The following is a 20,991-nucleotide window of genomic DNA, read 5'->3' on the forward strand; positions in this document are numbered from 1 at the left end:
CCGGCCCCACCCCGCCCCGCCGGCGTCGCGCGGCCCCGCGCTCGCCCTCCCATTGGCCACGCGAGACCCGTCACGCGCGGCCGCCCCCTGGCGGGGCTGGAGCGCCCGCGCAGGCGCAGTGCCCTCTGAAGGGGGGGCGGAGGCGGCGCCGGCAGGACCCGCGCAAGGCGCCTTTCCGCAGGCCGCTCCGAGTCATGCTGCGGGCCTGCCGCCGAGCGGGGCTCGCCGCGGCCAAGCAGGTGAGAGTTTCCCGGGGGAGCTCCGCGACCCACCCCCGCTGTGACTAGCCCTGCGACCGGTGCGGCCGGGCCAGGCCTGTGGGGAGGGGAGAACCCCTATGACCGCGACTCGGCGCGCGCTGAATGACTCCGCGCGCGCGGGTCACGATTGGCTGAGCAACCTTTGACGGGCGGCCGCGACCGCCAGGGGAGGCAAGGGGCGGGCGCTGGTCGCTCGGGTGTACTAGCAGTCCCAGCGTGCACCGCGGCAGTGCAGCGCGGGACGGAATGAGGCACCGTCGCAAGGCACGCCGGGAGTCGTAGTCCCTAGCGGGGGTGGTGGGGCGCCGCGTTGCTTGCTGGGGGCTGTAGTCTCGCCCGCCATGTCCACGCTGGGCCCGCAGCTTCGCTCCGCCGCGCTCGGCCCAGACCTCCGGACAGCGCCGGGAGCCGCGGGCGTGGCCCGGGGGCCGGCGGAGGCTCGGTGGGGACGCGCACGACCCGCCGGCTCGGGGCGGATGGCGCATGGATGGGTGGCAGGCGCGCTCCCCGGCGGGGAAGGACGTGACCTTGCCTTCCCCGGCGCGGCCTCCCGCGCAGCCCCTCCTTAACCCGGTGGGTCCGGCCGCCCGAAGGGTCGGGACCGGCGCGTCCCGGAGTGTAGCGTGGGGACACGAGCGATGTCAGCGCTCGCGTGTGAGGGGATCCTTCTGTTCGCACAGTGGGACACGAAGAGGACACAACACGCGGTGCCGAGGGCAGAAGTGCCCGTGGGACTCGTGCTGTGTGTCCTGGACCTTTGCCTCCTTATCAGCAGAGATAAGGATGACGATGTGCTGTGAAGCTTTTAGAAGCAGTAGGCCAACTTTAGGAAGCCACAGGGATTTATAGGTGAGGGTGACTCCTTTACTAAGGCCCCAAATTGTATTTCAGCCCACTGATGAAAAATAACCTGATTGGATCACTTTTCTATCCCGCATTCCTTCCCAGTGTTTATTACCCTCTGTTCACACGGTTTAGCTAAGGAGAAGCTGTACATTCTTCCCTCTAAAGCTGCTCCAGCCTTTTCCACTGCAGCAGCTGCAGTTCTTCTGCTGCTCTATAGGGCTGGAGAGTCCTTGGGTCACCTGATGCCCACTGAAAAAAGGCTCTGGGTTTGCCTGGCTGTGGAAAGTTTCATCTGGAAGTTGAGAAGACAGAAACCAGGCTTGGGCAGATATTTATCACTTGAGGCTATTTGCATGTGCTTGGCCTTTAGCAGAATGTGTCTGGAATGACTGTACAGCTCCGGAACTGCCAGGGTGGTGCTTTGCAGCTGGAAGTTGGTCATCAGGCTATAAATATTTGGTAGAAGAGTCACAGAGTGGTTTGGATTGGAAAAGACCTTAAGACTTTCTCATTCCAAACCTCCTTCCTGGGCAGGGACACCTTCCACTATCCAAGGTTGCTCCAAGCCCTGTCCAGCGTGGCCTTAGAAGCTTCCAGGGATGGGACATCCACCATACCACCCTCACAGGGGAGAATTTATCCCTAAGAGCTGTGCAAACATCAAAGAGATGCCCCAGCACTCTCTGAATTTTGTTATCTGTACCAGAGAGCTCGTGGTGGAGACTGGGAAAACTTTATTCATTCTTTCCTGCTTTGAGCTCTGTGTGTTGGGCATCACTAAACTTGTAACAAGTAAATTGAAGTGGCTTTGAGAGAAGGGGATCTTCATCACTTCCAGAATTGTTTTCTGTTACATGTGTAGTGCTGCAGAGAGACTTTTCTCTTACTTGAAGTATTTTTAAAGTTTTCTGTGAAAAGAAACAGGGCTTTTACTAAAAGTGGATGATATTTGGCAGAGGTCTTGAATGATGGGAAATCAGAGTTCTGTGGTCAGATGTCCTTGCTGTACTTGATGTCTGTCTTAATGTAGAAAAACTTTTCTGAAGTTTCTGGTTTGCTCTTGCTGTTTAAGTGCACGAATCCCACATTGCAGAAATTCTGGATCAGGATGCTCTAGCCTGTGCCTAAGGGAGGTTGAGGTGGAACTGAATGAGCAGAGGATGGTCTGTCCTCGCCGTGGTTATTTGAAGTTACACGTAAAGTATAAACCCGCAAGGCAGATTTAATTTGTTTAATTATGTTCTGCCGTGCTGTTCTTGCCCTGAGCACTGTGCCAGAGTGAGCTCACATGGATATCCTTAAATGTCCTTAAATCACTGGGGCTCTTAATATTAACCAGAGTGAAGGTGTGATGTGCCCTGCAAAGTGATGCTTGTGGTGATTAAAAGTAGATAATGAATGTAAAATAGTAAATATTTAAGAAATTGAGTGAAACAAATATGATGTAGAATTGCTGAAGGAGGAGGAAGAAATAGAAACAGCTGCCCTGCAGTGCCCTTGCTGTGGACATCCTTGCTGTGTCTGTGCTGCCTCATCCAAAGAATTTTCTGTCTTCTGCAGGACAGAAAGTGGTTTATTTCTGCCTTTTGCAGGGCACAGCAAAGCACATGTGATGTATTTCTCAAAAATTCTTTGAGGCATCATTACTGATCTAAACATTTACAAACTCCTGGAAATTGTGCAAAGGGGGAGATTAGAAACTACTTGCAAGTTTGCAAATTATGGTGGTACAGCAAATACAAGCAGTATTATTATAGTGGCCAAAAGAGAGCAATGCTTCCTTAAAAATAGATTTTTGAAAAATCTGTGATTTTTGGAGGTATTAGTGTATCTGGATGTGAGGGAGGAAAAATTGAACTTAGGCTTCTATTCATAGAACATGGGTACCTATAGATTTTCATTTGCTGTTCCTCTGGCCAGCTGTGGAAATTTGTTGCAGTGTCTTGAAAGATGGAGTTGGTGAGGGTTTGTTTTGGATTTAATTACTTACTGCTTCCATTGCTGCATGTGTGAGAGTCCCAAAGCCAGAGATGGAGGGCCTGTGTTTTTTTTCCTCTAATCTTGATGAAAAATAAATAGAAATGAGGTTTTGGCTAATTCCAGAATTAATTCTCTTCCAGTCCAGCTCAAAAGATCATCTGGTCCAAAGGACATCTGGACTAAAATCAATAATCCCTCCAAAAAACTCCTCCTGGTGTATAAAGCATAAATTCTGAGCTAAGAGAAGCAGGTGTTCTCTGCCTTGGTGACTCCCTGAGCACAGCCTGATCCCGAGGGCAGGAGCTGATGTTTGCTGAAGGTGTGGAGCCAGATGGGTCCAATGTTCTTTGCCATCACCAGGTGTGAGTAGGGGTTTTAGCCAACGGGGACGAGGCTGAGCTGGCCCAGAGGGCAGGTCCAGCTCAAGCAAGGATGTGGGAGTGACCGTGCTGCAGGGTGGGATAACTTCCAGAAAGCCTGGCCAGGAGCTCAGGAGTGATGGCTGACTTCCAGGGGAGCACCAGGCAAAAGAGCATAATCTCAAAGTGTTGGAAGGGACTGGAAATTCAGTCTGAACTGATGAACAGTAAATCAGGGTTTTTTCCCTTCTCATTTTATTGGATTGAGCCGTATGCACAAAGCTGGATTATTTTGCTCCTCCTGTGCTTCATGGTGTAATAGGGACATGCTGAAAATCAGGAGCATGTTCGTAAGTTGATAACAAAATTATTTGCTAGGCTTTTATTCATGAAATTCCCCTTGAAAGGACCGGTGAAGCCTCAGGAAGTGCTCCTGGGGTAGTCAAGTCAGAAAATCAAAAATATTACAGACTATATTTATTATTTTGTTGCCCCTTCTATCCATCACTGTCCAGAAAACCAACCACAGAGCACAGGGAGGGCTCCTGGAGGTCTCAGGGGCAAGAGGAGCACGCTTCCTCTTGCTGTACATGTGCTCCTGCTACTAATTTAAAATGTTTTGGCTGCCTTTGTGGAAAGAATAGGAATGCAGTGTTCCTGCCTTTTCCTGTCTGTGCTGTTGGATAGGGATAGGACCTAAGCCACAAGAGTTGTGCATGTTATTGCCATGTGCAGAAGGAAATAGTGAAACTTGTCTTCTGGGGTTATGTTGTAGTGATCCATCTCCCAGTTTTTTTTCTTTTTTAAAGAGAAGATTTCCCTGTTGGGCAAAATACCTCAACTGTGGGAAAAGTTCTTTTTGTGCTTGTACTTTGATTTCTCTTGAGTCCTGTATTTCCCTGCTAGTAATTCCCATGTGGGGAAAAAACCTCTGAGGCCAACAGTGTGTTTTCTTTTATAGGCTTACAGTAGTTTAACCAGTCTTTCAGAGAAGATAAAAATCTTGGTAAAGCGGATTTTATTAAGTTGAATATAATAAAATATCACTCTTCATATACTAATTTAATTTATATTATAATCTCATGTCTGTTTGGAAAGTGTACGTGTTATTAATTCTTTTAAAGAAGACGTCTTGGTTTGGAAGCTCAAGGAGAATTGCTTGTATATCTTACGAATTAAAAATATTTTTAAACATTTAAACAGCTGTTGTTGTGTTCTGCCCTGCTTACACTGAGCTGTTCTAGTGTGTGAGATTGAAGTGCATCTGAAACTAACCCAGTTGTACTGCCCAGCACATAAATCAGCAAAATAAATGCAGAAAGAAGCTGGGGTAGGGGTTTGTTCCTTCTCATTTTTAAAGTTTTCAATTAATTTTTCAAAGAATTGAACGACTTCTTAAAAAGCCCTTAACCTGAAAGCTGCACATGGGAAAGCTCTCCATGTTTTTACAGAAGAGTCCAACATTGCTGTTCTGGTGCTGGTCCCAGCTTTCCTGCAGACACACGGAGGCTGTGGCAGTGGGGCAGATCAGCCCAGTGCTGGTGTCGAGGGGGAAATGTTCCCAGTGCTCTCTGCTGACCCTGCCTCTCCCCCACAGAACAGTCGGTGTGTGAGAGCCTCACTCCGTCCATTGCGGCTGTACCGCGGATATGCCACCCACTCCGGAGAGTCCGGGTACGTAGTGGGGTTTGGAGGGTGAGCTGGCTCTGCTGGGGCATTGACCAAGAGGGAATCTGCTCCTTGGTGTCACATGAGAGTAGACTCCTGGCAGTGGGATTTTTGTGTGGAGTAACTCCTGTTCTCATGGGGAGGGTTCCTTGTTTGGTTCAGTCAGATTTAGATGAAGAAAATCAGGATGATCAACATTTATCATGGAAGTTGTGGGCTCTCATCTTACCTTTGGGTTAGTCACTAACCAGTGTTGTACCAGGGGTGAAGGTGATTTAAAGCTGCTTCTGGGTTTGTTGGCAGGTACTGGAACAGAGTGGTGGTCCCCATCTGTAAGCTGAAGACTCACGAGCTGATGTTTGCCATATAATGTAATTTACATCCCTTTCACTTTTCTTTCCTCTTCAGCGTTTCTGTGGGCAAAGTCATTGGTGCAGGTCTGCTGTTCGTGGGTGGAGGGATAGGTGGAACCGTCCTGTATGCCAGCTATGACAAACAATTCCGGGAGAGTGTGGAGAAGGCCATTCCCTACTCTGACAAACTCTTTGAGATGGCGCTTGGCCCTGCACCTTCTAGCACACCAATGCCAAAGAAACCAGTAAGTGTTTCCCATCCACCCCCAAACATTCACTTCTCTGGTTTTTAAAGAGAGTGTCTGCACTTAGGTTTCAAATTGTGATTAATTTTCCTTTGTGCTAAGGATTAAAAAAGTTTAAGAATTAAGATTCCTTAAATTAAGGTTTAATAATTAGGAACTCAGTTCCTACTTGGTGCTGCAAAAGTGATACTTGTACATTTCCCATTGCTATCTCATGATTGTAGTGTGTGGGTTGTAAAACTTGTTTTTATTTACAGTAAAATAATCTAATAGAATCCCAACTGAATAGCTGCTCTGCTTATACTCAGAAATAAAATGGGGACAGAGAGAGGCAGGTGACAGGCTAGAATTTAACTGCTTTACTAGAGGTTTGGTGTAGTTAGTGGTGTAGCAAAATTACAAAACTTACTCTAAATGAACTTATTTTAAAGAGGACTGAGAACATTCTTGAGTGAGCAAAGATTTGAATGGTACAAAGCCAGGCATAAGCATCATACTTCGAAATCTTTGTGGCACTACCCTGGAGAAAGGAAAATCTGATCCTGCCTTTGGCACAACTCTGGAAATTGAAACTTGCAAATTTCTCTGCTCCTCCATGTGAAAGGAAACACTTCCCAGTAATCAGGAATACTGAAAACCTGTTCTGGACGTGGTTTTTTTGAGCTTTCAGAAGCCATTTGGCTGTCAGGAAACTCAAAATATTTTAAATTGAATTTTAAGAAAGCTGTTCTTAATGAGTGAGGGAATATCAGTCAACAAAATTTTCTCTCTTCTCATTTTAGCTACGTTTTGTGTGGTCATCCAGGCTCTTGGTGCCTCCCAGGCACTAGGGAATTTTGCAAACCAGCAGAGTTATCACCTCCCTGGTCATGGCTCTAACTCAAATGGTTTTATTTTTACCTTGTGATTTTCCACAATGGTTATTAAAGGATTAATATCATAAAATGTCACAATACTCTGTGTCTGAGTGTTTATCTATCCCAGCCACCACCATCTGAAGCCTTTCAAAAGGAAATCAATGAAGCCAAACTTAGAGTTTCTGCATTCAACATACTCAGAAGTGTCTGGAATATTTTGGGCACAAAAGTATTTGTTTTTTATGCAGAAGTTAATAAGTATTTGTTTATAATGAAAACCACCATAGTTCTACCTGCAGTTTTGGAGAGGTGAAAATTGTAAAAATTCCATCTGAATTAAAATAAAGTCAAGACATTAGATGGCTGTTTTTATTTGCACTTGGAAGCTCAGATTTATTGTACAGACACCTGGAGGTGGAAAAGTTCTTTTCCATTCCAGTGGAATCGGTGAAATCCATGCTGTTTGAAAAACTGATGATATTTCTTATTTCTGACTTTTCAAGATAAGTCAAGGTCCGCTGAAGATCTCATCTGTAGCAGAAGTAATGAAAGAATCTAAACAGCCTGCTCCCAAATCCCAGATAGTCAAATCAGAAGCTGCTGCTCCTACAGAGGAAAAAGGAGGTAAATTTATAGAATGTAATGTATAAAGAAGCAAATCACCTGATGATCTTCTGTACCATATATGTTAGGTTAGATTAAATTTGTCTTTTGAATGGTTAAAGGTAAATGTTCTAATTTTTTAGAATTAATGTTTTTTTCTTTCCAAGTCATAACATTTGCCTAAAATGGCATTAGCTCTTTTTTTTCTGTATTTTTAAAGAAATGTATCTAATTTAGAGGATACTTGGAATCTAAGATAAATAATTACTAACCTGTATAGTTTGGATGAGAGACTCAGCAGGAAGAGAGCTTCAGGTGCTGGACTCTGAGGCTCTTGCAAGCACAAGACACTTAATTTTGGATCATTACCAGGCTACTGTAAAGCCAGAGCAAATGGAACTCATTTAGAGAGGAGCACTTGTGATGTCTTTTTACGTTTATTGCTAATGGCTCTGTGTATGTGTAACTAATATCTTGTTGCTGTTTATCCAGGAAATCATCTTCTTCTGGAAATAATAACATCCATATCCAATTAATATTTTTCTACAGAGGAAAAAATTAAGTCTTATATCCCTATTATTACATTATAACACTTAGCATGGAATGGTTGGGAAGGGAGCTTAAAAATCATCTCATTTCAACCCTCTGCTAAGGGCAGGGACACCTTCCTTTAGACCCAAAATGCCCATCCAGCCCAGGCTTGAGCATTTCCAGGAATGGGGCAGCCACAACTTCTTTAGGCAACTTGGTCCAGGGCCTCACCACCCTCACAATTAATAACTTCTTCCTAACATCTAATCTGACCCTGCCCTCTGTCAGTGTGAAGCCTTTCCCCCTTGTCCTGTCACTCCATGCCCTTGTCAGAGGACCATCTCCAGCTCTCATGTAACCCTTTGTTGGTAGTGGAACATATAGAAGGTTTCCCTGGAGTCTTCTCTCCAGGCTGAACATGCCAAATTCTCCCAGCCTGTCTCCACAGCAGAGATTCTCCAGCCCTCTGAGCATCTTTGTGGCCTCCTCTGGACTTGCTCCAACAGGCCCATGTCCTCCTTAGGTTGGGGACTCAGAGGTGGATGCAGCAGAGCAGGTGGGACCTGAGCAGAGCAGAGAGGCAGAATCACCTCCCTTGACCTGCTGCCCACACTGCTGGGGATCCAGCCAGAACAGAGGTGGTTTCTGGACTGCCTGTGCACATGACAAGGTCATATTGAGCCTGTCATCCACCAGCACCCCAAAGTCCTTCTCCTGGGGTGCTGTTCTTGATCAATTCTTCCTCAGCCTATGTTTGTGCTTGGGCTCGCCCTGACCCAGGTGCAAGGTGTTGCACTTGGTCTTGTTGAACTTCATGAGGTTCACACAGTCCCACCTCTTGAACCTCCAGGTCCCTGTGGATGAACATGCCTTTCCCTCCAGCATGTGACTGCACAGCTCAGCTGGATGTCATCAGCAAATCTGTTGAGGGTGCATCAGTCCCACTGCCCAGGCCACTAACAAAGATGTTAAACAGTCCTGGTCCCAGCAGTGACCTTGAGGAACACTTATCACTGGTGTCCACTTGAACATTGAGCCATTGTCCATTACTCTTTGAGTGCAACCATTCAGTCAATGTCTTATCTATGGAGTGGTTCATCCATCAGTTCCATGTCTCTCCAGTTTAGAGATAAGGATGTCATGCAGGACAGTGGCAAATGCTTTCATAAATCCAGGGAGATGATGTCATTTGCTCTTCCCTTATTCAGTAATTCTGCTCCCTCAGTGGAGGGCCTCATCTACTCTGTCATCCTGCTCAGGCAGCCTGTAGCAGACGCCCAATGTAATGTCACCTGTCCCTGCCCTCCCTTTAATCCTGACCCGTAAACTCTTAGTTGGCTCCTCATCCATCCCCAGGCAGAGCTCCATGCACTCCAGCTGGCCATTGACAAAGAAGGTGATTGCACTCCTTGTCTCCCCTGCCAGGCCTTCCTAAAGAGCCTTCATCCTTCCATCCCACCATGCCTCCATGAAGTGAGGTTCCCTTTTCCTGGGTTCCTCTCCCAGCAGCTTTGGTTTAAGCCCCTCCTCACCAGCTCAGCAGGCCTGTGGCCAAAGATGCTGTGACCCTTCCTTCTCTGGCAGATGGAGCCCATCTCCCCAGCTGTACTAACTGGTGTGTTCTGCAACTGTTTAACAGCAGGCAAGGCTGCAGCACAGATCATCTCTGCAACAGGGGTAGCCATGTCGGTGCCAGCTCCGGGGATACAGACTGAAGAAGGTGAAAAAAATCATGTGAATACAATGAAGAAAACCCAAATCCTCTAGTTTCACGTGCATGCATTCTTGCTTCTATGTTGGTATTTGTCACTGTTGAAAGGTGTGAGTTTCTGTGCCTTGTGCAGAAAACTTCCGTCATCTGTTATCAGATTTTTAACACAGTGAGAGCTATGGCTGATGCCTGGGAGCACAAGAGCAAAGCCTGCCTTTGGGCTGAACTGAACTTGCACATTCCAGTTTGCTTCTGCTCTTGGTGGCTTTGTGATTGTTGTTCAGTAGGGCATCTCTGCCCAGGGACAAGTGAAGAAACTGTGTTTATTGTTAAACTCAACAAGATACATCAGCCTCGAGATGATGGTCTCTTCCAGATGAGATTAGATTGTATTAATTCTTTTTAGTTATGAACAGATTTCCTAGAAAGCATGCTGGGGTAAGTACATGCTGCAGAGTAATATCAGCATTATTCAGAGGTGACCTCATGCGTTTTGTTGCAGCTTGAGGCTGAGAGCTCAGGGCTCTCTCCTCAGTTCAGATGCAACTTGCTGTTGGTTTTGAGAGCATTAATTAAGTCAATTCTCACTGTTAAAGGCATTTAAAGTGGCTGTAGGCAAGGGAATAGAGTATAATTGTGATGCACCATAGCCTTCTCACTCATCCTTTGTTGTTTTGGTTGGGCTCTGTAAGGATGCCAGGAGAATTGAAAAAAAGCAAGAATGGAGATTCACTTTAAATTTCAACTTGGCTCCGTGTTTCTCACTTCTTGCTTTGCCTTTTCTTTCTGAGTCTTGTGTAATTTTGTAACTAGACAATGGAAAATCTTCAAATGCATGTAAGGTGTCCATGGTCTTGTCTTTGTGAGACTGGCCTTTGTAATTAGGGATATAAAGATTCTTCAGGTAGTTCCAGCATAGCTTTGAGCAGAAGTCAGATCTACAAAGTGATACCAACTACAAAAATCAGTTTTGATAAAGTTACTTCCCTACAAGTAACCTCTGTACACTAATTTGGACTCTCCATTTAAGCAGTTTGACTCTTTTCTTACTTCTGAATAGGTAAACAACAGGAAGGTTCCCATCCTATAAAAGAACGGCCACCAGAAGAAGTTGCAGCCCGGCTTGCCCAGCAAGACAAAGAGGAGCAAGAGAGGGTATCAGGTGAGTGCACACTGTCCCTATTCCTGTGTGTGTTGTATGGGACAGAAGTGTGGAATTGCTTTGGCTTTATAGTCCTAAGCTCCTTAAACACCTCTTGGCTGTTGTGCCTGTGTTGAGTTGGCAGAGGGAGTGATGGTGAAGTTTCTTCCATGCACTTAGAAGTAACAGAGAATTGAAGAGTCATGGAAAAATTGAGGTTGGAATAGACTTCAAGGTTCAAGGAAGAGATGAAAATTTGTTTCCAGAATCATTAGAACAAGTGAACATGGGATATACCTGCACCCCCCTGCAAACCCATAGGAAAGAGCTTCCACTAGGTAGTGTTTTGCTGTAGGTGCAACTTGAACCTCAATACCCCTGCTCTTAATGAGGAGAGCATTTTGGTGATCTTTAATTCCCAAACTGACCAGACCTTTTAGGTCATACAGAACAATATAAGAGACGTAGAGGCTGTACAATGTTATTTTACTAATTAGAAAGTTCTTTTCTTTCTTGTTTAATTGACTTAACTTTTTTTCCAGCCCTTGCATCAACTCTAGAAGCAGCCTTAAACACAACTGCTCGTGTAACCCTTCAGGCTATCACTGCTCAGGAGTCAGCTGTGCAAGCAGTGAATGCCCATTCCCAAATACTGAAGGAGGCCATGGATGATTCTGAGGTAGATTGGACAAGTGGGGACAGTTTTTTCTTTTTCATTGTGTTCAGCAAAACCTTAATCTCAATTAAAAATAAACTTGAAATCTTTTGTTGCAATGCCTTACATTTATCACAGTTTTAACTTACCTTTCCACTTGTGAAATGTGGTATAGTCAAATAATACAGAGGTTTTGATTTTGAATTTTGTTGTTTGGTTTTTTCCCAACTCCTCTATTTTCTTTTTGCAAGAAGAAAATTCAAGTTAAGACATTAATAGTTTTCACGCTTTATTTTAATTAATTTTATTTTAATTCTGAAGACTTTTTTTACCTAGTTAAGATCATGCCGTCCACCCCAATACTTCCATTGAACTTTTCCCCTTTGCCAACATCCTCTTAATGGATTGTTTGTTTCTTGTCAGGAAATAGGAAGGGGATGTACAAGTGATAACATTTGTGGTGTGCTCATGTTGGGGTTTTTGTGAGTGCCACTGCCCATTCAGTTCTGGGGCAGAGATAAAATTCAGTTGTTAATCAATTAGCAGGGACATGGGCAACCAACCAAGCACTCAAGACTTAATCTAGTAGTTATTAAAGTAACTGCCTTAAGAGATTGCTTTTAAGCTTAATTACTAAGCCTAATTTAAAATCAACCAACTTTAAAGTATGATGGTACTTTAAGTATTAAGCTTAAAAGCAATTTTAAAGTATTAAAGTACTTTAATACATGAGGAGATTTCCTCACAATGCATTGTGCACCATACTGTGATCCTCATGTAAGCCCTTCCCTGTGGCTCAGGGAAAAATACCATTAAGAATCAAACAAAACCAAAACAAAATGTTGGAAAAGAAACATCACTTGTAAAGCTTCCAGCTGTGCTGTTGAAAAACCCAAGAATGGTGCTCAGTTTGAGGGAAATGTTCAGCGACATGTGAATCTCTGCAGGCTTCCACTCCGTGGTAACTCTCTTGTTCAGTGATTGTAATGACCCTAATGAGGAATCTGTGCTTCCCAGGATGCTGGGGGGAAAAAATCCTCCCAGTGGCGCACGCTGGAGGAGGCACTGAAGGACCGGAGGAGAGCAGTGGATGAAGCCACTGACACCCTTCTGAAAGCCAAGTGAGTTGCTTGATTTAAGTCTTGGAGTAAAAAGTTACATTGTTCATGTGAGGGCTGGCAAACACCAGATGAGTTTCTAGAAAGTGTGGAGTCACCTGTGTTCATATTGAACGTTCTGTTTGTGCCAAATCAAAAAATGGTTTAATACTTAACAGCATGAGCATTTTAATTTGACATGTGCAAACCTTGGATGCCTGTGCACAAAGTCCTCCCTGTACCAGAGAGTCTGAAACAGTCCTTTTCTTTTTAAGAACTTGTTTATCTCCTTAGTATTAACATAAAGTGCTGGTAAGTTAAGTAAGATGAAGAAAAAAATAAATCCACAGTCCTTTTAGTATTATTGTTGAATAATTTTGTTAATAGTAAACTTATTGTACAGACTTCAGCCTAGAGAAGAGAAGAGAAGGCTCTGGGGAGACCTTCAAGCACCCCAGCACCGAAAGGGGCTACAAGAGAGCTGGGGAGGGACTTTTTACAAGGGCAGAACGAGGGGGAATGGCTTCAACTGACAGAGGGCAGATTTAGATTGGATATTAAGAAATTCTTTCCTGTAAGAGTGGTGACTTTGCTCAGAGAAGTTGGCTCAGAGAAGCTGTGGCTGCCCCATCCCTGGAAGTGTTCCAGGCCAGGTTAGCTGGGGCTCTGGGTGACCTGTTCCAGTGGAAGTTGTCCCTGTCCATGGCAGGGAGTGGGATGAGATGATCTTTAAAGTCCCTTCCAGCCCAAACTGAGGATGACTCCATGACTGCACTCAATACTGTATTGAGTCGGTTACATCACCAGCTTCTTTTAGCTGTAATGAAAAAATTAAACCTTGCAGCATCCTTTGGCAGTTCCCTGTGTCCACAGAATTGCTTTTAAGCAATTAGATTTTTGAGCACATGCCTAAGAAAAACTTGAATTCTGAATGGCAGCACTGTTCATACCCAGGGGTCTGTATGACCTGTGTTGATGTACCCTGAGTGTGGGCACTGAAGGAGCAGAAATAAAATTACAAACAGTATCTCCAAGATGCCGTTGTAGAAATAAATTTGCCGTTAGAAATAAATTTGGAAACCCTTTGATGCATCTAAGGCTGAGAGGGTAACATCATCCTTGAAGCTGCATGGTTGCTATCACATTATGAACTTCCCTCATCTTTGATGTTGCTGTGCTGACTAAAATTAGTGAGAGGTGTAAGTGAGGTTTCATTGTTAAAACAAAGCTAATGCAAACCCCACATGCACCAGCTTTCATTCTCTATTGCTTTTCTGGATATCTTTGCTTTTATTTATTTTCTTAATTTACTTATTTTAAAGCTTGTTCCTTATTCTAATGAGGGCATCGGAAACCTCCATTGGTTTGAATGGATTTGGAAAAGGAACATTTTTTCACTTTTTCCTTGATTTCCAATTGTTCTAAAGGAAAGCATTTCTTTCCTAATTACAAAAACTCATAATCTATCTTTACAGAGCCCTATAAATTCTCTCCCATCCTCATTAATCTCCACCAGTCACCATGTCCAAAACACTTCTGCAAGCGTAAGCCATCTATATTAAAAATGTTTTCTTGCTGCTGTTATGTGCTGGAAATGTCTGCTGTGTAATTCTAACCTAGTTTTACTAATATCAACTCTATTCAGTGAACTTCCATCTTCCCTCCAGCTAAATCCTGAGTACTAATTGCAGTATAAATAATTTTCATTTTACATGGAATAGCCACACTGACATCTTTAGGTTTCAGGCTGTGGGAAAAAAATAATCCTTAGTCAAAGCATCTTAGCATTGGTAGATAGGAAGCACCAGTAGAGTTACCCAGTAGTTCTTCCTGTGAATACCAACAGCATAAAGTAAATTTTCTTTAGGGTGATGAGCCCTGTATATGTTACACTTAGCAGCTGCTTCTCTTTCCAGAGAGGAGTTAGAGAACATGAAAGGTGTCATCGAGAGGGCCAAGAAGTCTCAGCTGGCAGGAGCCAAACCCCACATTGTCGCTGCAGAAGAAAATCTCCATCAAATGATTGTGGATTTGGACAATGTGGTGAAAAAGGTAAAGCTTCCTCAGACTGTTTATAATTGCCTCTAGAGTAGGGACTCCTTGGCAGCTTGTGCAAACCACTCATTCCCAAATCCTCTGCAGGGGGTGGAATATTTCATAGAGTCACAGAATGTGCTGAGTTGGAAGGGGCACATCAGAATCATTGAGTCCAACTCCTGGTCCTGCACATCCTGTGCCTGAGAGTGTTGTCCAAACACTTCTGAGCTCAACAGGCTCGGTATTGTGGCCACTTGCAGTGCATTGTCAATTTTAAATCCATCCTCTTGTAGCTGTACTCAGGCTTTGAGCTGGTTATATTGCCAGTAATCAGACATGGCAAGATCTTCATGAGAACTTGAACTTTGTCTTGGAAGAGTCTCCATGTGACTTGATGGTGCCAGTCTTTTCTGTTGGCGAATTCTAATTCTTCCCACTTGATTCCAAGATAATTTGCCACAAGGTTAGGGAGGAGTTCAAAGTGTGCTAATGACTTGGTGGTAAATCACTTTGCAGTTCAGAAGACTGGGAAAGAAATGTAAAACTGAAGTTTGTCTGCCTTTGCAGGACAGCTGATGATTCTTCAGGTGTGTTTGGAGTGAATATAGCCTGATAGAGGGAACATCAGAACTCACTGAGGATGGCAGCAATCACAGGCATTGCTTACTAGGCCTGTATGATTGCTGGGAGCAGAGAAAAGGAGCTGGAGATGTTTTAAGATACAAACTGAATTCAAGATACTCTTGGTCCTGTCCAGGCTGCAGACTGGCTGTGTAGTTACACAGGGCATGTAAGGCAAAATGGATTAGCGATAGTTCCAGCAAAAAATTACTGTGTAAGAGAGGTTTAATACCACAGGGTGGGTTTCTGTGCTCTCCTAAGTGAGTATGCCTTGTTTGGGCTGAGGGTTGATATATGCCAGTAGCCCAGGGCTTGGCTTTAAATTCTGTGTGTCTTCAATTTTAATCCTTGCCTTGAAAAACCGGTTAATCTCATCCTTGTTTGTTCCAGGTTCAGGCAGCACAGTCTGAGGCCAAGATCGTGGCTCAGTACCACGAGCTGGTGGCTAAAGCCAGGGAGGAGTTCCAGCGGGAGCTCGACAGCATCACCCCCGACGTGAAGCCTGGCTGGAAAGGGATGAGTAAGTCTCCCACTGTGGTGTTACCTTGTGCTCCTTGCACTGTGGTTTGTAGTGCATGACCACTCAATATCCAGCATCCCACTCTTCAAATTTTCACAGTATTTGGTTGGTCTGAAGTGAAAATGATTTCACAACTAAATTAAATACTCTGAAGCAGGTGTTAGGAAGAGAATGAATTCTTATTGGTGCTGTATGGGAAGTGTCACAAAATGTAGCTCTTGTATGATAAATACCATATTAGTTATATGAATATGTCTCCTCTCCCTGGTATTTCAGAAAGGGAGCCAGGTCATTCTGGATTTCAATCAAATCTCTATTTATCTATTTGATATCTATTTATCAAATACTTGGTTGACTCTGTGATTAAAGGTATTATAAAAAAACGTTGTTATAGGGTGATAAAGACCTCCCTGAATTTTTCTACATCCTGACTGGAACAGAGAGGTTTCATTGTTCATACCCTGCCTGCCCCAGTACATTCTATTTCTGAACTAAAGTGACACAGTAACACAGTTTGACATAAATGTACTAAGCGATCTCTGACTTTTCTAGCTGATGTGTTCAGAGGCAGCTGCTAAGGCTTTATTTCCAAGTTACAGATTTCTTTATAAAAGTAATAACTGCCATTTAAAAAAAAATGTGGTGTCAGTATTATCTTAATATTTTTCTTGAAGTATCAATGCAGAATTACAACAGATTTTCTTAATGCTACTTTATGCTTTAGCAATGTGGACCTTAGTCCACAGAATAATTTTCCTCGCTAAATGAATACACCAGACTTTCGTAATGGTTAGTTATCATTTAAAAAACAACCAATCCCACACCCAGTATATGTAGGGAAAACATTTGAAATTAACAATTTGTTTATGCAGTTTGCTTTAGGGATGTTATTAGTTATGAAAAAAAACCTTATTTAGGCTCTCTGGGGGTGGAGCTACCTTTCCTTGCACAGGACAAAATCTTGGGTTTTGTGATCACTGCCCTTCTGTGGGAGGAAAGGGAAGTTTCTGGGAGCTTCCTTGTGCCCCATTTCTTACTGGTGTCCCTGCTGAAGCATATGGGACAGACTTGCTGGGGTCCCTGACTCTCACTGCCACTGGGGAATTTGTTTCTTGACCAACTGCCTGTGTTTGTAAGAACCTAGAAATATCAGACTAAAATTTCCAGTGTGCTGTTGCATTTTCCTACTTGAAACTTCTGTTCCTTGCTTTGGCTGAATTCATGTGTCCATCTGTGGGTTTCCAAGGGTGATTTTAGTGGTTGGGGTGTCTTGGGCTACATCTTGCCTGTAATACAGAGACTTTTATACTTCACATACTGTTCTTTCTGAATTCCTAAGGACTTGGTCTCATGTTTAAGTCACTGTAGATAAGTTCTTAGTTTTCTATTTTACTTTTGCTTGACTGCCTTGCTGTAGTGAATGTGCATTAACTTTCCCAACTTCTTTCTGTTGCAGAGATAACTGACTTAGGTGAGTTACTGTCACTTGTTCTCGTCCCTTGAAAGTTAACTCTTCTCTTTGTCCTTTTTTATGTTTGTGTGGGACATGGCTTTAAGTTACAGTTATCATCAAAGGCTGAAATGTGTCATTCCTAGAACATTTCAGGCTGAGGTATTCCTTGGGATCCTTTCCAGTCATTTTGCACACTTGGCTTAAACCATCAACTGATCTTTCTGTAACACTGTTAATCCAACAGCTGAGCTTGGTGCTGCTGGTCAGCTTTCCCACTGGACAATGAGCACCACTGCTCCAAATCCTCCTCTGCCAGTCCTTTGTCCGGCAATCAACAGCAAGATGACTGAAGGACTGTGAAATCTCGCTTGCTTTAGACCCTGCAGGAATGCTTTCCCAAGTAGTCCCAGCTTTCCCTACATATGATTTAGCTGGTAGCCAGTGCAAAAGGAGCTGCAGCATTTTAGAAAGCCCTTCTCAGGTCACTAAACATTGCAGAGCTAGCTTGGGTCCTCTCCCAGGTACAATGTGGTTGTGAATTGCGCTTCCCTCTGAGTAGCAAAACCTGAAAGGTACAATCTGAGGTAAGGAATCTGATTAGGAGCAGTTGATCTGGAGGACTGTTGAATAGAAAATGTAATTCTGTCTGTCTCTCACAGTGACATTCCTTGTTGCTCTGTGCTGGCAGAGAGGAAAATATGTGATAGTTTAAAAACCAAGAAATGACAGAGCTGTTGACAGTCTCTTGAGTGTGACATGGCTATGGAAGTGTAAATTACAGCTGGAAATAATTCAGAACAAACCAAGATAATTTCTCTCCTGGAGTGAAAATACAATTCAGAAAGTGGTCTCGGGTGGGCATTAGTACAAGTCAAGGGCTTGAAGAGCTCAGAGACTTTCCCTAGAACAATCTCACTGGTCAATAAGCCCTTGGAGCCTCAGAGCACTAGAGTGGGAGGCAGGGGGGGCTCTGCAGCAGTTTCCCTGTGGTTTCCTTTCCCTCCCTCATGCCCTGTGTTTCCTTCAGCTGGGCAGTTGTCCACAGATGACCTGAACTCCCTGATCGCGCACGCCCACCGGCGCATTGACCAGCTGAACAAGGAGCTGGCAGAGCAGCGCGTCCGGGAGCAGCAGCACATCGAGTCTGCCCTGGAGAAGCAGAAACTTGAAGATAACAAAGTATTTGAGGCAGCCGTGGCCAAAGCGCTGGAGCGTCACAAAAATGAGATTGAACTAGAACAGGAGAAGAAGGTAAAGTGGCCTAAAGCACCTGATTAAATCTTTGGCTCAGAAAGAAGGTAGAAGAGTTAATGGAAAAGTTCAGAGGGACAACTGGGATGTTCTGGATAGTGGGAGACTTCACATGGGCGACCCCCAGGCTAAATATGAAAAGGAGATACTGACCAAGGAAACTGCTGCAAAGTCAGAATGGTAAAATCATACAGGGAAGGATTTTGTGAAGTTACTTGCCTCCTGTTGGAGATAGGATTACTGGGTCAAAAAAAATCCTGGAATTACTTGGGTTAGAAAGGATCTTCAAGATCACCTTGTTCCAACCTCCTGCCATGGACAGGGACACCTTCCACTAGACCAGGTTGTTCCAAGCCCCATCCAACATGATCTTGGGAAGGTGTTGGGGCAGCTGTTGGTTCTCTGGGCTGCCTGAGTGTTTCAGTGTTGAGTCTGACCTCGTGTGGCCATTATTAGGGCTACATAGGGAAAAGGTAATGTCTCTTTGGTTTGGAAGCTCATTTATAAACCAGTTTCCAGAAGTGTTTGAGTATTTGATTTGATATATTACTGTATTTTTTATATACTATTTTGATAACTGCACTAAGTGCCTACTGAGTAACCAGCAGTTACTCACATAGTGAACCACGAATCTATTCCTTAACATCTTTAGGAAAAGGCTCAGCTGTAGAACTGGACCTCAGCAGGTCTTTAAGATGAAAGCCAGGCTCTGTCAGTGCCCCTGCTCTGCCATGCACCCTCAATAATCACTGCTGTGATACTGTGAGTGCGTGAGGAGCAGCTGAGCAGCAGTGGTGCATTAACGCCTCGTGTGTGTCCAGGTGGAAGAGGTGCGGGAGGTGATGGAGAGCGAAATGCGGACCCAGCTCCGGCGCCAGGCTGCTGCCCACACCGACCACCTCAGAGACGTCCTGAAGATCCAGGAGCAGGATCTAAAGGTGGAATTTGAGCAGGTAAGGGAGAGGAGGGCCCAGGGGAATTAAAGGGATATTTAAACCCTTGCAAAGCACACGTTTCAAATGACAAGAGTCCTGAACCCTGTTCAAGGGGATTGAAATGCAGGCTGGGGAGGGAAGCAAGCTTACCTTGAGGTGAAACAGATTACTCACTGTGTAGGTTTTATTCAGACTGGTCTGAAAAGCTTTTGCTATACGTGACAGATTTTTGACACAAGTGCATTAACTGTTAAATACACCCCAATAAGGTTTCTTACTGGTATATTGTATTTACTGTATGCATTGGCCCTAACAAGGATAACAGATTTGTAGAAATGTGTCTTAAAAATAAGGTAAATGTTACTAACCAGCCATTTCTGTTACTTGTATTGCACTCCGTTTCAGAATCTATCAGAGAAGCTCAGTGAACAGGAGATGCAGTTCAGGCGCCTTAGTCAGGAACAGCTTGACAACTTCACCTTGGATATAAACACTGCCTATGCGAGGCTGAAGGGAATTGAGCAAGCAGTCGAGAGTGAGCACTGAATTCTTCTTTCTTTAAGTACTAAAACTGTGTTCCCCAAAGACCCCTTGCCCAAACTTGAGCGTCTAAACCCAGGCTTAGGCACTTAGCTCACACTGCTGAGCACTGCTGAGCAAATCCCAGATGAGCAAGTCTGAGGTGGTTCTTCCAAAAGTTGTCTCGTTCTGGCTCTGAACTGTGGGACAGACTTGCTTTAGAGCACGTGCTGAGTGAGGGGGTGGCTGCTCTGGAAAGCAGAGGGTGGAGAGGGACAGCTGTTGCTGCTTGTTCTCAAAGCCACATGTGCCCAACTGAGAGCCCATTCTTGGCTTCCCTCGCAGGTCACGCAGTAGCAGAAGAGGAGGCCAGGAAGGCCCATCAGCTGTGGCTCTCCGTGGAAGCGCTCAAATACTGCATGAGATCAGGCACGGGGGACAGTCCCACGGCGCCCCTGGGCAGCGCGGTGAAGGCCATCAAGGCCAGCTGCGCCGACAACGCCTTCACGGAAGCCTTAACAGCAGCCCTGCCGCAGGAGTCCCTGACGAGGGGCGTGTACAGCGAGGAGGCCCTCAGAGCACGCTTCCACACAGTCCAAAAACTGGCAAAACGAGTGGCCATGATCGACGAGACCAGGAACAGCCTGTACCAGTACTTCCTGTCCTACCTGCAGTCGCTGCTCGTGTTCCACCCTCAACAGCTGAAGCCCCCGGCTGAGCTCAGCCCCGACGACCTCGACACGTTTAAGTTACTGTCTTACGCCTCCTACTGCATCGAGCACGGAGATCTGGAGCTGGCGGCCAAATTTGTCAACCAGTTACGAGGAGAGTCCAGGAGGGTGGCACACGACTGGCTCACGGAAGCACGCATGACCCTAGAAACCAAACAGATTGTGGATATCTTGACAGCGTACGCCAGTGCTGTGGGGCTGGGAACAACTCAAGTGCAGTGAGCTAGGATTGGAGCTTTGGAGCAGTTCAGCTGTTCTGTGCCAGAGAGCAATCCCATGATCTCCTGAGGGTTCAAACAGAGCTGTTGGCAGGGGCTGGAAGCGGTAAATCAAAGCACGGGTACCGTCTTGTTTCCTTGCACTGTATTTAATTTCACCACCTGTTGTATTTTTATTGGTTTTGAGTTGTCATGACAACCAACTTCAGGAAGCTTCCCTACAATTTGTGTAAGAATTAATGTTTTCCCATCTTACCAAGTGGGCTTGTGATCCAACCAAAATAATGTTTGTAACCTGCCATTAATCATTTGCCACTTCGTCAGCTGAATAAAACAAGACTTCAACCACTTGCTCCTGCTGTTTAAGTCTCCTGTTTAAACATCAACTACAGCTGGGCAG

The 20,991-nt window shown here is 44.8% G+C and overlaps 1 protein-coding gene across 4 annotated transcripts; it reads left to right on the forward strand.

Moving 5' to 3' along the window:
• Nucleotides 1–56: 56 nt before the first annotated feature.
• Nucleotides 57–20,939, forward strand: IMMT (inner membrane mitochondrial protein). Of its 4 annotated transcripts, XM_014895190.2 has the most exons (15): nt 57–239; nt 5,043–5,119; nt 5,522–5,711; nt 7,072–7,192; nt 9,342–9,422; nt 10,474–10,575; nt 11,097–11,233; nt 12,227–12,330; nt 14,223–14,358; nt 15,355–15,484; nt 16,941–16,955; nt 17,965–18,188; nt 19,010–19,141; nt 19,529–19,658; nt 19,988–20,939. In XM_014895190.2, exons 1-15 carry the CDS (start codon nt 195–197, stop codon nt 20,593–20,595), a joined length of 2,232 nt encoding a protein of 743 aa, XP_014750676.1. In that variant the 5' UTR covers nt 57–194; the 3' UTR covers nt 20,596–20,939. The 4 variants fall into 4 exon arrangements, with proteins under 4 accessions (XP_014750676.1, XP_014750677.1, XP_088019116.1 ...); XM_014895191.2 differs by lacking the exon at nt 16,941–16,955; XM_088162990.1 differs by lacking the exon at nt 9,342–9,422.
• The last annotated feature ends 52 nt before the right edge of the window (nt 20,940–20,991 follow it).

This window comes from Sturnus vulgaris, chromosome 4 (genome assembly GCF_052056855.1).
Source record: "Sturnus vulgaris isolate bStuVul1 chromosome 4, bStuVul1.hap1, whole genome shotgun sequence".
In the NCBI taxonomy this organism is placed as follows: domain Eukaryota; kingdom Metazoa; phylum Chordata; class Aves; order Passeriformes; family Sturnidae; genus Sturnus; species Sturnus vulgaris.

Excerpts from the sequence above, each read along its gene's own strand:
- IMMT (XM_014895190.2), top strand. The coding sequence starts at position 195 with ATGCTGCGGGCCTGCCGCCGAGCGGGGCTCGCCGCGGCCAAGCAG. Across the intron at positions 240-5,042 it reads GGCTCGCCGCGGCCAAGCAG|AACAGTCGGTGTGTGAGAGC; the intron begins GTGAGAGTTTCC and ends TCTCCCCCACAG. Across the intron at positions 19,659-19,987 it reads AATTGAGCAAGCAGTCGAGA|GTCACGCAGTAGCAGAAGAG; the intron begins GTGAGCACTGAA and ends CTTCCCTCGCAG.